Raw genomic sequence first — 15059 nt, 5'->3', positions numbered from 1 at the left:
GGGGGCGGAGCGGGCGGCCGGGCGCCGGGTGCCGTCGCTGGGCGGGCTCGGGCCCGCTTCCCACGTCTGCGGCCGGGGCCAGCGCGTCCTCGGCTCCTGCCCGGCGCAGCAAACGGATGATGGGGTCTCCGGGCGCCCGGCGCGGCCTGGAGTGGCTGCTGGGCCTCTACTTCCTCTCCCACATCCCCATCACGCTGCTCATGGACCTGCAGGTGGTGCTGCCGCGCGAACTCTACTCAGTCGAGGTGAGGGCGACGTCGGTCTTGACCTCCGGCCGTCGAGGTTGGGGCCCCTGCGCGCGCTGCGGTGTGCCATGGCGCTAAGACCCCCCCCCCCCGGGCCTGATTCTGCCCCCCTTTCCCTCCCGCCTCTCCTTGGGCCTCGCTTAGGTCCTGCCGTGCCCCAGGCCGTCCTTACCTTCAACTCCATGTCTTGCTTGGGGTTTTCTTTGCCCCCGACGCTCACCTCAGCTGCTGGGGGCAGACGCTTTGGTCCTTTGGGAAAGTTAGTTCTTCCCTGGGCGTGCATAAGGCTCCCCGCCACCCCCCGCCCCGGTCAGTTGTCAGTATTTGACGGAAGTAGCCTGGATGAACCAACGTCTCAGTCACGCGCTGCATTTGTGTGTTCCTCGAAAGAGCCCTAATACCGTCTAATTCCAAAGAAATAGTGCGAGTAGAATTAGACCCGTACAAAGGGCATTCACAGATCGTCATTACTCCAATAGCAGGATCCAGCGGCTTCCAAAGCTCCTAAGTAACTTAAAGACATCTTTTTAAAGTAGCCTTTTTTGTTAGGTTTGAACAAGAATGATCACCTGAATAGAGAGGCGAAAAGCTCCTTTTCCTGGTTGTTGATGAGTATTCTTTACCCCAAACTTTGCTTTAATGCTTTTCATCCCTTCAGAGCTACCGTTTTATTTTCCCTGGTCTTTTCATGTCAGGACCCCGAACGTCCTTCCACGGAATCCCTGTCCTCAGTTCTGTGCTCCTCCAAAATGCAGAACTGCGAGCAAGACTGAGCTGTCTACTTAAAAACTTGATTTTGCCTGTTTTTCTTTAGCTTTCTCTCTGTAGAGCAGGAGTTCTTCAATCAAAAGTCCATGAACCCCCGATGGAGTATATGCGAAACTGTGCCTTATATTTTCTGGGAGGAGAGTCTGTAGCGTCCATTAACTTTTCTACCGGTCTGACCCTCCCAGAAATGCCACTGCTCAAGAGTACCCCACGCCATAGTCTTTTTGTTTGCTTCTCGATCCAAGCATGACTGGGAAGACCTCTGACTTACCTTTTCTTGGGAAAAATGTAGTAGTGTGTGACAAGAGCATGGGACTCTGCAGGTGCAGCCTGGGGACCTGGTTCTTTCAAGAACTGCTATGGTATTGTGGGCAAGTCAGGGCTCTGTAGCCTCACCAGCCAAGTAAGAGAGCTGGGTTACAAGGTCAGACATGCAAGGCCCATGCAAGTTTCCTGGTGCCACTGTAACAAAATGCCAGAAACACAGTGGCTTAAAACATTTGTTCCCTCCCTTTGGCGGTCAGGAGTGCAGAACGAATCTTGCACGGCTGGTTCCTTGAAGGTTCTTCGGTAGAATCTGTTCCTCGCCTCTTGCAGTTGGTGGTGGCTGACAGCGTTCCCTGGCTTGCGGCCATATCACTAAGTCTCTGCTTCTGTCATCAGTTTGCTGCCTTTTTCTCTATAATCCAGTCTCTTTTATAGAGGTACACTCAATCTAGAGGAACACTTAGGACTACACTTAGAGTCAACCAGGTGGCCAGCATAACCTCCCCATCTCAAGACCCTTAAACGCATCTGCAAAGTCTCTCCTGCTATATAAGGTTACTGGCAGATTCCAGGGATGAGGACGGGATATCTCTGGGGACCATCATTCAGCCTGCGGCGTAAGCCCAGGTAGCACATACCCTTTCTCAGCAGGTCGCCACAGCTCCACACCCTCCACACCCTCCACACCCTCCACACCAGCCATTAGTTGCCAGGAAGAAAGGAGAGCCTTGTCTGGCTTACAGAGGCTGCATGGCCAGCAAAACTCAGGCAGGCCGCCTGTTTACAGTCTTCAGTGTTACAAATCCTTTTAATACTGGGCACCTGGCACGCCTGGGTGGCTCAGCGGTTTAGCGCCTGCCTTTGGCCCAGGGCGCGATCCTGGAGACCTGGGATCGAGTCCCCACATCGGGCTCCCTGCATGGAGCCTGCTTCTCTCTGCCTGTGTCTCTGCCTCTCTCTCTGTGTCTCTGATGAATAAATAAATAAAATCTTAAAAAAAAAATACTGTGCAATGTTACTCCAGGTATTCCAGCTGGCACTTTATCTTTTCTGAATGTCCCAATTCCTATAGGTCCTTGCTCGCCACTCACAAAATATAATTAAAATGTGTCCAGCATCATAAAGACCCCTTTAAGCTTATATATTTGATTTGTTTAAGTTTTATCACCTTTATTAATGTTGACTTATTATTAAAAGGTGAAGGGCCATTGCAAGCAGGATCTGGCCAGAAATTGTGTGCGTGTGTGTGGGTATCTGATGCTGTTTGAAGGTGTTAGCAACACAGAGGCATTCTATTTTGGAAGGGCTGTCTCTTCACTCTTGTTGCTTTGGAGTAGAGATTTATGGTTTTGTTGTTTCTTTGTGGGTAAATAATAAAATCCTTGAGTTATTATCAGACTCTTTCAAAAAATGCCAAATCTTAACATCTGTTGTGTTTTTCTTCCCTGAATAGAATGAATTTCCCTAGAACTAAAAAGTTTATGGAGATCCAGTAATGGTTTGGCTAAAATTTGCCAGTTAAACATCTTCCTTGGTTTGAACCGATCAACACTGGGAAGAACTCTTACTATGAAACAGTAAGAATTTTAGTTTTACTTAGAACATGGAGAGGATGGGGAAGCATTTTGTAGTATCATTTGCAGCTGGGCAGCATTGCATCTCTTAAAGACAGGTGAGCATCTATGTGTGAAATCAGTCTGTGCTTTTTCTTTCTTTTTTTTCTTTTCCCATAGATAGAGCATAAGTGGGGAGGGGCAGAGGAAGAGAATCTTAAGCAGGCTCCACACCCATTGAGGAGTCCAATTCGGGGCTCGATCTTACAACCCTGAGATCATAACCTGAGCCAAAGTCAAGAGTTGGACACTTAACCAACTGAGCCACCCAGGCGCCCCTCTGCCCTCATTCCAAGGTAGAAAAGTGCAAGATTGTTTAGTAGCAACTCTTGGTTTAGAAATCCTTGTGCATAGGGCCAGGTACATAAGTTGCATGGATAACAGTGGTAAGTTAAGTCAGATGTGAGTCCGGTATAATCCTTTTCTTGGATCTTACCTAATAAGGATACTTATGAAAGACCAGTTGCATGTTGAGATTTTTTTTTTTAAGATTTTACTTATTTATTCATGAGAGACAGGCAGCGGGAGAAGCAGGCTTCCCACGGGGAGCCCAATGTGGGACTCGATCCCAGGACCCCGGGATCACAACCTGAGCCAAAGCCAGATACTCAACCACTGAGCCACCCAAGTGCCCCTACTTGCTGAGATTTTAATAGGATGAAATTTGCATTTCTCTGAATATGTGTTATTTACGTTCCATTAAGTAATCATAACATTTCCTGTGTGCGTGCCATTGTTGTAAAGACCATGTACATTAATTCATTTTATCTTACCAATAGTGAGAGGTAAGTACCGTAACAAGTTCAGTGAGATTAAGTTCTTTGCTCAGAGCCAAGAATTGCAGCCCCTAGGTCCCATACTCTTCATTTGGCGAGGGACCTGTGATTTGCCTTCCATCTGCCCTTGATCCATGCCCTGTTCTGGCTTCATGTGGCTATTATGTGACTGTGGGCAGGTGTTTGGATCATAATTGATTACTACAAGAGCTAGCTGATTAGATTAAGTTTTACTAATTTTTTTTTTTTTTTTAAAGATTTTATTTGGGCAGCCCGGGTGGCTCAGCGGGTTTAGCGCCACCTTCAGCCCCAGGGTGTGATCCTGGAGACCCGGGATCGAATCCCACATCGGGCTCCCGGTGCATGGAGCCTGCTTCTCCTTCTGCCTGTGTCTCTGCCTCTCTCTCTGTGTGACTATCATAAATAAATAAAAATTAAAAAAAAAAAAAAACTAAAAAGTTATATTTAAAAAAAAAAGATTTTATTTATTTATTTATGAGACAGAGAGAAGCAGAGACACAGGCAGAGGGAGAAGCAGGCTCCATGCAGGGAGCCCGATATGGGACTTGATCTTGGAACTCCAGGATCATGCCCTGAGCTGAAGGCAGACTCTCAACCCCTGAGCCACCCAGGCATCCCAAATTTTACTAATTTCATCTTGCAGCCCTTAGAAGTGACCATGCTGTTAGAGCTGTCCAGATTTATGAAATAGGTAGATCTGAGCAGTTGTATACAAATTGAATAGAAAATGAAATTCAAACAAACCAGAATGCCTTTTAAATTCTAGGGTAAATCTTCAAAGCAGGTCATTCCCACCAATATTTCTTTAAGAAAATCTAGAAAGCGAGAAAGGATCTTAACCATTTGGTTCAAGTTGCTTGTTTTACAGATGATGAAACAGAGTCCAGGAGAGTTGCAGGGACTTAACCTTTATGAGTATTTTCTACCCCATTACTTCCCCTAAAAAGTGCCTAGAAGGAAGCTAAGGATATGGCCGTGGATTTCAATTTCAGATCAAGTACAAATTTGATTATCACTTGGTCAGTAAACTGGCTATCTAGCCAGAGCCTTTCTGAAATTAATATCGTGCTAACAGAATGTTTGTTTCTGGATATTTGCTTAAAGCTTACTTTCAGCAGTGGGGCCTCTATTTCACAATAGTGAGCCTTTATCTTTTGATTAAAAATTAACAGGAAAAATTATCTTTGGGTTTTCCATTGCAAGCTAAATTCTTAACATTGGAAGTTACCTTTATTTATCATAATATCGAGACACATACTTGGCTTTGGAGGCAGGTATGTTAAGACAGGATGTGCAATGCCACAATCTGCAGTAGTCCGTATAGTGTGGGGAACCCTACGCTTTGGACCATTAGAAAGGGCTCAGAATGGGCAATCTCAGACCTTCCTGCTGCTTTTGTCTGCCAGGAGCCACGTCCTCACGGATCTGCATCTTGTGATTTAACAGTGTAATTAGTAGGAGGGTGGGCCCCAAGCTGGAACTAAGACTGCTGACCCTCCTGCCAGTGACATGGCCTAGCAGCTCTGTAATTTGTGGTTTGGACAGTTTGTTCTACAAATATCCCACTGGGCTCCTAAAAGAAAACTTCAGAACTATGGTAGTTAAGAATGAGGAGGAGCAAAAAAAAAAAAAAAAAAAAAGAATGAGGAGGAGCTTGAGATTTAGGGATTAAATTGTCTAAAATTGCATCTTTATAGAGGTCAGATCTCCCTTCCAACCCCACTCCCTACATACGCGCGCGCGCGCGCGCAAGACAAACTCAGTTCATTTCTGTATGTGAGGCCATCTGGCCCTCGGAGCTTTATGTGCAGCCGCTGTTGTTCAAGGCCAGATGGCAGGATGCTTCTCACAACTGTGCTTTACCAAGAATGAGTGTTGACAGATACGGGCCTCTGTGTGTTCATTCCGCAAACTAAGAAGCTACCAATGCTAGGCATTGTTGCTCTTGGTAGTGGGCACCACCCCGGGATATGTGTTGTCACCGAGTCATGGTGCCAGCTAGCACGGGTCACTGTCAGAGCTGGGGAAAGCGGCCCGGAGGAGGGAAGACTGGAGTCAGAGCTGGTGAGTTTCTGTGAAGTGACCATCTAGGCTGCCCTGGGGCTGAGTAATGGTCTCCTCCCGCGGGGTGGAGCTGCTAGCATGTCACGCCAGGCAGCTGTACTCAGCATGATCTTTCTGTCTCCTCAGTTGACAAACCTGCTGAAGTGGTACACTACGGAGTTCAAAGACCCTCTGCTGCAGGCTCCTCCGACGTGGTTTAAGTCCTTCCTGTTTTGCGAGCTTGTGTTCCAGCTGCCTTTCTTTCCCATGGCAACATATGCCTTCTTAAGAGGTTGGTGACTGGTGGGGAAATCACATTTTTGCCCTGAAGTTAGGTCCCAGGAGTCTTTTGGGAAAGTGTCTCAGAGAAGGGGAGTGGTCTGTGTCATTGGTGTGAGGGTGACCCTGGCTGGGGTGGGAACGGCCTGGAGAGATCTCGGGCAGGGACGTGGATGCGGCTCCAGCTGGAGCCTGCTCAGCTGGGCTGTACAGCTGCCTCAGTCAACTGGAAATCTCTCGTACACCCAAGGCTGCTTACAGATTGAACCTGTCGCTTTTGGGGGGAAGGGGGGGCGGGTATTTTTACTTTATGCCCCTGCAGAATTTTTTTCTTATCATTGGCTTTTCTGATGTGGGTAGCACCACACTGGCTTTTAAGCAGTAGCATCAAGCTCACCCCTCAAGGGCATAACTTCTCATTTGTTCTCACAGTGTTCCCCTGTGACTACTGCTTCTAGAAAGACGGTGGCCATGTTCCTGTCCGTGATCACTAAGCTCCTACAGCGTATTTCCCCTCGGAGTCCCCAACTCCATGTCTTGGCAGAATCTGTTGGTCTTCTCACCTGTAGATAATTACTTAGCAGATGCTGTCGGCACCCCCTCCCCACCCCACTAAATCGTCATGGCCATTTTACTGCCCTAGAGTTTTTCCTGCAGTAAATTCTGACCCCCGCCCTTGGTTCTCTGGCACTCAGTGTGCTAGAGCCCCAACCCTGTGCTCGGCAGTATTATAACACTTCCAGTTTTCCATGTGTTTGCACTTAGAAGGGAGGTGGAAGCGTTCAGCTGAAGGGAGCAGAGGTGGGGAATATTGCGCCCCTGGAGTCACAAACAGACCTAATGCTTCTCTCTTCCTCCCACTTTAGGAGGCTGCAGGTGGATCCGCACCCCTGCAATCATTTACTCCGTTCACACCATGACCACTCTAATTCCAATTCTCTCCACGCTTCTATTTGAGGATTTCTCCAAAGCCAGTGGCTTCAAAGGACAAGGACCTAAGACTTTCCGTGAACGACTAACCCTCGTATCTGTCTATGCCCCCTACCTTCTCATCCCTCTTATGCTTCTGCTTTTCATGTTGCGGAGCCCCTACTATAAGTATGAGGAGAAAAGAAAGAAAAAATGAAATAATGACTGGCCCAGCAGGGAGATGCCCAGAGGGCAGTTTCCTGTTGGACCCAGTCTGAGGAAAACCTCTCAGAACCCATGTCTTCAGCAGCATTTGAAACATACCAGCAACACATAAGAGCAAGATTCTGGCAGGAGCCAGAGTCAAAACCTCCCTTTCTGAGGATACTGGCGAACACAGACCAGTCACCTGAGCACGGACACAGGGGTGTGGGCTAGGCTATCCGGAAGTGGTGCCAAATACCTCATCATGTGCCCAAGTTCCATTGTGAGCATGACCAGACCAGATACTGGATAAACTTCCAAGAAATGTGGCCTGCTTGGCATGTTCATGAGTCACTTGACCCATAAGGCACATGTGATTAAACCCTTAATTCCTGATTCTCTACAGCATATCCTTTATCAGTGAAATGAAGGGTGGCATGTTTCAGGCCATTTTTAAGTTTGATTTATGCCTCTTTTAATATTAAAAACTATCATGGGGTTGGTTGGTTTTATTGTTTTATTTTTTTTTTGCCTCCACCCTTGGTTGGGGAAAAGGTTCTGCAAGAGGTTCAAACTTGGTTTTACTCAAGGGTCAGGTTCGGCCTGACTTTCAGAAATGGGTTAAGCTGGAAAGTTTTGTTTCTGTCTCAAACAGGTCATCCCAGAAAAGATTTTTTTTTTTTAAATCTCCTAATTCATCCTCTTTCCAAACCTTAGTCTTGTTTTTACAGACCACCTGACATAAGTCCCTTCACTCTGAGGTCTGGTGTCTCAAACCTGATGTGGAAGTGCGCTTCCTATTGGATCACTTCACCCTTCCTTATACTTTCATCATCCTTCCTAGCTTGTTCACCAAGTGGCTTGGAACACCACTTCATTGGTGTTCCTTAGCTTTCTTTAAATTTATACTCACGGCCAACTCAAAAAATCAAACACTTGTGAACACACATGGAAAATAGTAACTGGTCCTGTTTGGTTGCCCTTTTTTGTCTGTTTTGCTCACAAGCCATACTGGTCTGATTGTTGGGAGTATCATCTGACTCATATGTCTGGTCCAAATAAAGGTACCTGCTGACCACTGCCTGGTTTGTTTTATGGACTATTAAGGGGCTAACATGCAGGATTCTTTCAAGGTGTTAAATATACACTTCAAGGGCACCAGGAAAAGAGATAGATCAAGCCATTTGAAAACAATAATTTATTGCTCTTCCTTTCCAAAGCTATGTGAATTTACAAAAAAAGAAGAAAAAGAAAAAAGGATCAGAGTGTACAGACTGCTCAGTTCAGGCTAAGAATGCCAAGAAGCGAGAGCCTGGACCACCATGGCTACTAGGTGTTCACCAGCAGATGCACATGGCCATCTGCAATAAGCTCCCCCATATTGGTTTACTGCCTTCAGAGATGCTGTGTTCCTTACACACCATCTCTCAGGACAAACGTGGGTCATTAGTCAAGTCACTGGAACGGCACAGAGGTTTTTTGGGTTTTGTTTTGTTTTTTTGCCCTCCTGCTATAAAATGAAACTTTCAGTTCATTTCTGAAAAATAAATTGGTCAATAAATTCATTTTGTTCTGCTTCTACTTTACACAAAGCTTCATATTCAACCCGATACCTGAAAAACAAAATTGTGAGAAGCCCTAAGAATGGATGAAATCAACCATGGATTTAATTCTACAGAAAAATATAACTGATTTGAACAATGTCAAGACATGGTGTGAGTTCACAGTGATGTTAGGATAAGAAAGAACAAAGGAAAAAAAAAAAAAGAAGAACAAAGAGGCAAAGCCCAACCTAGGGCCACCCTTAAGAAGTCTCCAGCCCTGCCCAAGAGGTTCTTTCCTTTCAGAGAACCAGCCAACTCCACAGACAATTGCTACCTGAGCTTTCAAGCTCTCAAACTAGTAGAGGTGGTTTTTTACTAACAAATTTTCTATTCTCATCAAATGTAATTTTATTTTTTAAATCTTCAAATCAGGATGACAAATGAGATACTATTCTGGGAGGACAATGATGAAAGGTAAGAGGTGACCAATCATGAAGGAAAAGTAGAATTGCAGTTGAGTAAAGAACTTGCTTTATACATCATAACTTCTTACCTTTCAAGCTGCATTTTCTTTTCTGCTATTAGTGCTTGGAGTTGCTGCTGTTGGGCTTCTCTTTGTTTTGCTATAGATTTGAGCAAGTTCCGAGCACCAATGGCCTAGAAAAACAGTATTATCAAAGGTCATGGCTTCATTAATATCATCTTCAGCATTAAGTCCTCGGCCAAGGAAGGGCCACTTGACTATCTCAGCCCCCAGCCAGCAAGACAGTCAAGCCCCAGAGCTTCGGGAATGAGGAGGAATGACTGATCCCAAAGTGCCTGATAAGACCCAGGCTGCAGTCTCCGGGGCATGTCTACAAGTATCCCTGAGTCTGGCACACAAGTGGTCAGTGGCCCATTTGGTGTGCCATTTTGCCTTGTGTCCTTTGCCAAGTCCTCGGTACCACGTATGCCTTCATTGCTTCAACTTACAAAATAAGCATAAAACCAACTATCTCAGTGTTGTGAAGATTAAAGAAAAGAATAACAAAGTGTACTAGCATGTAAGAGTTCAATAAGAGGGTAACTGGACTTGTTACTTAAAATCCTGTTATAAATAAATAAAAATCCCACAGCCCCCACCCCACCTCCAAGAAAAAGTCAAGATGGTAGGAGGAGAAGCCAGTGAACCATGTCCCAGGCCAAGATTTAGAAGACATGCTGATCTTACCTTCATCTTTTCATTTTCTGCTTCTTTTGCAAGTTGGTCAACAAGCTCAATTAAACCACCAACTATTTTCTGAAACTGGCCAATTTCTTTTAAGGAAAGAACAGAAAATAAAATGTTTTATTTTCTCCATGTGTTCCCCTGTGGCAAGAGGGCAGGGCTAACTGCCCCTTCTAACTTGTGTCAAAACAGTTTGGTGCCTGTTGGCCTAAAGTCTTCTGCCCTTGATCTAAATCCAGAGAAGGGTGCTCAGGTACCCAGGACTCGACCAGGGTGTACTTGGACCTTGAGTCCCAACTGAGCCAGCCAGTGACTGTTAACCTCAGGTAGGAGGCTCCTGATGGGCCCATCCTCTGCATAGACTCCATCCCGCTTTCCCAGGAGTGATGGGAAGCACAAAGGGCCATGTTCACAATAGGACTGACTGAGGACATGAAGAGAGCCTCTTGCCTAGCCACAGATAAAGCACTAGATTTCAGTTCATGGTAGTTGGAGGGGGTGGGGGGAGGGTTGCCAACTGTGACCAGAGCTAATAACTCAAAGCATTTAAGTGCCTAATCTCCCATTTGCTTTTTTCAATGTCCTTGGGTGTGGTGGGATCTCATTCTACTGAGATCCTGAACTAGGACCCAGGAAGAAAGGACAATACGCAGTGAGAAAACTGGCAGTGGAGCTCATGCTGCCTTTCACCAGTCGAGCTCTCTACAGACTATGGAGTGCCCAGAAGGCTCAGAAATCCCTGCTCTTCAACCAACAACAGAAATCCCTGCTTCAGCTAGAGCTGCTCTGTATTCACTGCCACTGGGCTTGCTTGCCTGGATATCAACCAAAAAAAATGACTTCGTTGAGTCTGTTGAGCCTCCAAGAAATCCAATCCAATCATGAGTACATAACTATTTCCCCACCCCAAGCCAGCCACAGTTCTGCCCCCCATGAAGTTCAAGCAAAAAAATCAAGGATGAGATACCCTCTCTCCATTTCACCATTGGTTTTCATTGGTGCTCTGTGTCTGACTACATGAGAACATTAGCAAGGAGACAAGGCGATTGGTTTCTGGGAATTCACAAAGGCCTGACACAACTTCCAGGGAGCCACTAGCTCCATTCTGGCAGAGACAAGAACTGCGAGTGGGGGTGGGGCCAGCCAGAACAGCTCCGAGCCAAGTGGCACCATGTCTCCCTGAGTGACACTCACTGTCCACAAAGTCCTTGCACTCCTCCTTGAGCTCTATGGTCTGCTGGGTGACCTCAGGGTCCAACACGCGCAGCTTGTTCAGTTCATCAAAGTGCAGCCCTGCTTCACCCAGGATGTCCTTGGCCATAGCTGTGAAGAAACCAGCCTCAGTCCCTGATCACTTCCCAGCCACCCTAGGAAATGCCTGCATCCAGCCCAGGCCCACTCCCACTCCCAGACACCAGTGCCAAAAACCCAGATTTTCCTCCAAAGGCTCCCCTTCCCTCTGCCTCCATCTCTCTGAGCCTCACCTGTTTCCCTTCCGGCTTCCCTAGAGAAGAGAAGCTCTGTGATAGTGGCAGCCAGGAGGAAGTGTCATAGGAGCAAGGGTCAGGAAAGAATAAAGTCCAGGTGGCTTGTCACTGGCATCGTTCATTCAACACACATTTCTTGAGTGCCTACTACATGCCAACACTGCTAGATGCTGGGGGTACAAAGATGAGCGCAACATGGTGCCCGCCCGGGAGGAGTACATAGTTTAGCTGGAGGAAGACAGACATGGAAACTGAGAAAGTATACTGTGTTAAGTGCTTTTACAGAAATATCACTGTTGCAGGAGAACAGAACAGTTAACAAGGTGAGGGAGTAACATTTGAACTAAATTCTGAGAAGCCATAAGCATATTTATCCCCAATTATGTACCCAAAAAGACGTGAAAGATCTTTTCCAGCACAGTACTAGCATAACACCAAAAGCAAGTAAAAGAGGAAATCTGCGTGAATTAAAAATCAGAGTTAAAAAATAAGCCAGGAATAAGAACATTACCCACAATGTATGCCACAGGCTATGGCATGCTGGCCTGCACTAGAACCAAGGTCCGTTCCATCGCTTTATAGCAGAAAACACAAAAAGGAATGAAATATCAGCAAGAACGTATCAAGTGAGGAGGCTACGGAAAGGCTTTCCAAGCAGAGAAAACAGCCTGGACAAGAACGTGAAGTCACCAAACAGGCTAGATCTAAAAGTTGAAAGCGCCGAGGGCAGAGCTGAAAAAGTCGGCTGGAGCCAGACCAGGAAGACCCTGTGTGCCCAGCTAAGGAGTCTGGATTTCTTTCTGTAGGCAGGAGAACCGGCAGATTTATCTTTTCCCTTCCCAGGCCACCCTGCATCCCTGGTCCAAAAGATGCCTCCATTCTGGGAAGAAAACACTGAAAACTCACATTCATCCTGGCAAACACACACACACACACTATATATATATATATATATTTAGGTTTTATTTATTCACAAGAGACACAGAGAGACAGAGACACAGGCAGAGGGAGAAGCAGGCTTCCTGAGGGGAACCTGATGCGGGACTCGATCCCAGGACCCTGGGATCACCACCCAAGCCAACGGCAGATGCCCAACCACTGAGTCACCCAGGCGTCCCCAATGCACACAAATTAAAAAGCACACTCCCTGTCCAAAAAGGGAGGCAATTCCCAAACGCCAGGTGTTCCAAGGGCTACCACCAGCTGGCCCTGCGCCAGCACTTTCCTCTGCTCTCACCTTCCCTAGTTATTTTCCTTCCAGCTTCCTGAGAGAAGTTCTGTTCCACATGGGGTTGTTATGGGAGTAACTTCCCAGAGCAAGTAGACCATAGGAGGAGCAGTGGTTAAAAAAGAATTGTGTCCCGGGCTGCCAGAACTGATTTTCAAGACAGCCAAAAATCCAGATTTATATATGAAATCTGATATTTATTTATTTATTTATTTATTTATTTATTTTTGAAATCTGATTTTTAAAGGTAAATACTGAATTCAAAACTTTAAAGGAAAAACCACATCCAACACTGTGGGCCAACTAATGCATGTCTATAGATTGTGTATGACTGGGACACAGAGTCTCTGGCCTACTGGAATCCACTGAAGGAAATAGGCTAGCATCTGAAACATTTTAATCATCTCAAGCTTCCTTTTAATTGGGCTTTTTTTTAAATATAACACACAGTAATATATTAATTTCAGGTGTACAATATAAAGATTCAACAATTCTATATTCTCAGTGTGCATCAGGATAAGTGTATTCTTTTTTAATAAATTTATTTTTTTATTGGTGTTCAATTAATTGGGCTTTTTAAAAAAAGATCTGCCTTCCTGGGACCTGCCTGAGTGGCTCAGTGGTTGAGCGTCTGCCTTCAGCTCAGCTCGTGATCCCAGGCTCTCGGGATCGAGTCCCACATCGGGCTCCCCTGCAGGGAGCCTGCTTCTCCCTCTGCCTATATCTCTGCCTCTCTCTGTCTCTCATGAATAAATAAATTAAATCTTTTATTAAAAATCTGCCTTCCTGTTGTTCTATTACATTTACACACAGAGTTTGAGCATTTAACACCTACCAGGTGATTAATCAGACCAACTGCTCTAGAAAGCTTCCAGTAATCTTAGGTAGCAAATATCTACCTCCACTTCCACTCCCTGCCCTGAGAGGATGCATTTATTCAGAAACACCTACTGAGTCCCTGCTCTGCAGACAGAGTGGTGAAGAAAATGCTTTAGTTTCTGATCTCTGGACAGACAGTAAACAACCACAAACTGTGAGGACAGTATGAGGAAAAGCACACGGTGCCATATGAAGCTGCAGCAAGAGGACAGAATTCATATGGGGCAGGGAATGTCTCAACAAAAGCTTCTGAAAACATGACACTTAAGCTGAGACCTAAAGAATGTCCAAAAGTTTGCCAAGTGAAGCAGGGAGGAGGCATTCCAGGCAGAAGGAAAAGCATGTGTCAAAATCTTGAGGCTAAAAGAAATGTAATGCATTCCAGGAACCATAAGGCTAAAACCCAGTGAACAAGGGGGCATGTGGAAGAGGTAACTCTAGATGAGGAGGCCTGAGCGTTCATGGAGAGCTCTGAAAGCCACAGTTATGAACGTGGGTTTTATCATAAGGGTAGTGGGCAGCCAGCAAATTCTCAGCAGGAAAGGCAGACATATGTGTCTTTTACAACCATCACTCTGACCCAGGGTGGAGGAGGGAACAAGAGAGTGGGGCTACACATACCTTGTTCATCGCTGTAACCCTAGCATCTAGCAGGGTGCCTGCACTCAGTAAATGTCTGTGGAATGAATGACTGGAAACAGAAAAGGCTATTACAGTACCCAAGGCTTGGAAGAAAAGCGTCCCCATTTGCGATGTTACATAAGCTGATGTAATTAGTAAAGCCCCGACTGAATGTAGGAGTCTGGGATGAGGGAAGGAAAGAGGCAGGCAAGATTCCCCTGTATCTGGCTCGAGCGCCAACTTTTAAGTTCGGTGGGCAGAGCTGAATGAGACGGATAAGACCGGATAAGGAGGGCAGGGAGAGGGTTCACAGCCGACTATCAGATTCCCTCCCAACTCCCACCACACGTGCGTGTCTGAGCATCTGAGGAACACCGGGCACCAGAGCCGCGCGGGGCTCCCCGAAGACGGCGGCGGCGGCGACACTCTCCGCCTCCCTGGCTCTCCCAGACCCATTCCCGGCCCCGCCGGCAGGCGCCATTCGCGGGATAGTCGGCAAGGGGCGCCGGGCACACAGGTAGGAAGACCTGGGTGATGGAGCTGGCTGTCCACACTACGGAAACGCCTCGAACTTCTGGGCCGCGGTTTCGTCACAGGGCCGCTGCGAGCATCCACGCAAAGCTCCAGGCCCCAGCTGGAGTCTCACCGCTCGCAAAGACGCGCGCGGAATCCCCACGTTTCTTTCCGCCTGTCAGGTTCAGTCGCCCCGGGTCCGCCCGCGTCCCCCGGCCCGGAGTCGCTGCCTACCTGGCAACCCCGTAGCGGCGGCGCGCTACCGCCCGAGCTGTTTCCTGCAGGCAGCCTCTCTCCCCGGGCAGCAGCAGCCGGTGCCTCGCCCGCCGGCCTCAGCCGCTGCCACGGCTACTGTTTACCCGTAACGTCATTACCTGACTGCGGAAGTACTTACCCCGCCCAACCCGCAGAGCCTGCTGGGAAAAGGGCCTGTGGGGAGGGACGGCTGCCTACAA

The 15059-nt window shown here is 47.0% G+C and overlaps 2 protein-coding genes across 5 annotated transcripts; one reads left to right on the top strand and one right to left on the bottom strand.

The window, feature by feature from the left end:
- Positions 1-16: 16 nt before the first annotated feature.
- Positions 17-8203, top strand: TMEM97 (transmembrane protein 97). The gene is made up of 3 exons (XM_072779360.1): positions 17-245; positions 5881-6025; positions 6879-8203. The coding sequence occupies exons 1-3, from the start codon at positions 117-119 to the stop codon at positions 7136-7138; spliced, it is 534 nt and encodes a 177-aa protein (XP_072635461.1). The 5' UTR covers positions 17-116; the 3' UTR covers positions 7139-8203.
- A 105-nt stretch (positions 8204-8308) lies between these two features.
- On the bottom strand, positions 8309-15005 carry IFT20 (intraflagellar transport 20). 4 transcript variants are annotated; one of them, XM_072779363.1, is made up of 7 exons: positions 14839-14963; positions 14092-14161; positions 11361-11591; positions 11071-11199; positions 9880-9965; positions 9223-9326; positions 8309-8738 (listed from the first exon to the last, which is right to left on the bottom strand). In XM_072779363.1, the coding sequence occupies exons 4-7, from the start codon at positions 11195-11197 to the stop codon at positions 8657-8659; spliced, it is 399 nt and encodes a 132-aa protein (XP_072635464.1). In that variant the 5' UTR covers positions 11198-11199; positions 11361-11591; positions 14092-14161; positions 14839-14963; the 3' UTR covers positions 8309-8656. The 4 variants fall into 4 exon arrangements, with proteins under 4 accessions (XP_072635464.1, XP_072635462.1, XP_072635465.1 ...); XM_072779361.1 differs by lacking the exon at positions 14092-14161 and having other exon boundaries at positions 14839-15001; XM_072779364.1 differs by lacking the exon at positions 14092-14161 and having other exon boundaries at positions 11361-11396; positions 14839-14962.
- Between the last annotated feature and the right edge of the window lie 54 nt (positions 15006-15059).

Source organism: Canis lupus, chromosome 16 (assembly GCF_048164855.1).
Source record: "Canis lupus baileyi chromosome 16, mCanLup2.hap1, whole genome shotgun sequence".
Lineage (NCBI taxonomy): Eukaryota > Metazoa > Chordata > Mammalia > Carnivora > Canidae > Canis > Canis lupus.
Note: the sequence above shows the minus strand (reverse complement) of the source record. Positions and strands in the feature narration are given on the sequence as shown.

Coding starts and splice junctions, on each gene's coding strand:
- TMEM97 (XM_072779360.1), top strand. CDS start 117: ATGATGGGGTCTCCGGGCGCCCGGCGCGGCCTGGAGTGGCTGCTGGGC. Junction 246..5,880: donor GCGAACTCTACTCAGTCGAG/GTGAGGGCGACG, acceptor CTGTCTCCTCAG/TTGACAAACCTGCTGAAGTG. Junction 6,026..6,878: donor AACATATGCCTTCTTAAGAG/GTTGGTGACTGG, acceptor CTCCCACTTTAG/GAGGCTGCAGGTGGATCCGC.
- IFT20 (XM_072779362.1), bottom strand. CDS start 11,197: ATGGCCAAGGACATCCTGGGTGAAGCAGGGCTGCACTTTGATGAACTG. Junction 9,966..11,070: donor GTGCAAGGACTTTGTGGACA/GTGAGTGTCACT, acceptor TTTCCTTAAAAG/AAATTGGCCAGTTTCAGAAA. Junction 9,327..9,879: donor CAGAAAATGAAAAGATGAAG/GTAAGATCAGCA, acceptor CTGTTTTTCTAG/GCCATTGGTGCTCGGAACTT.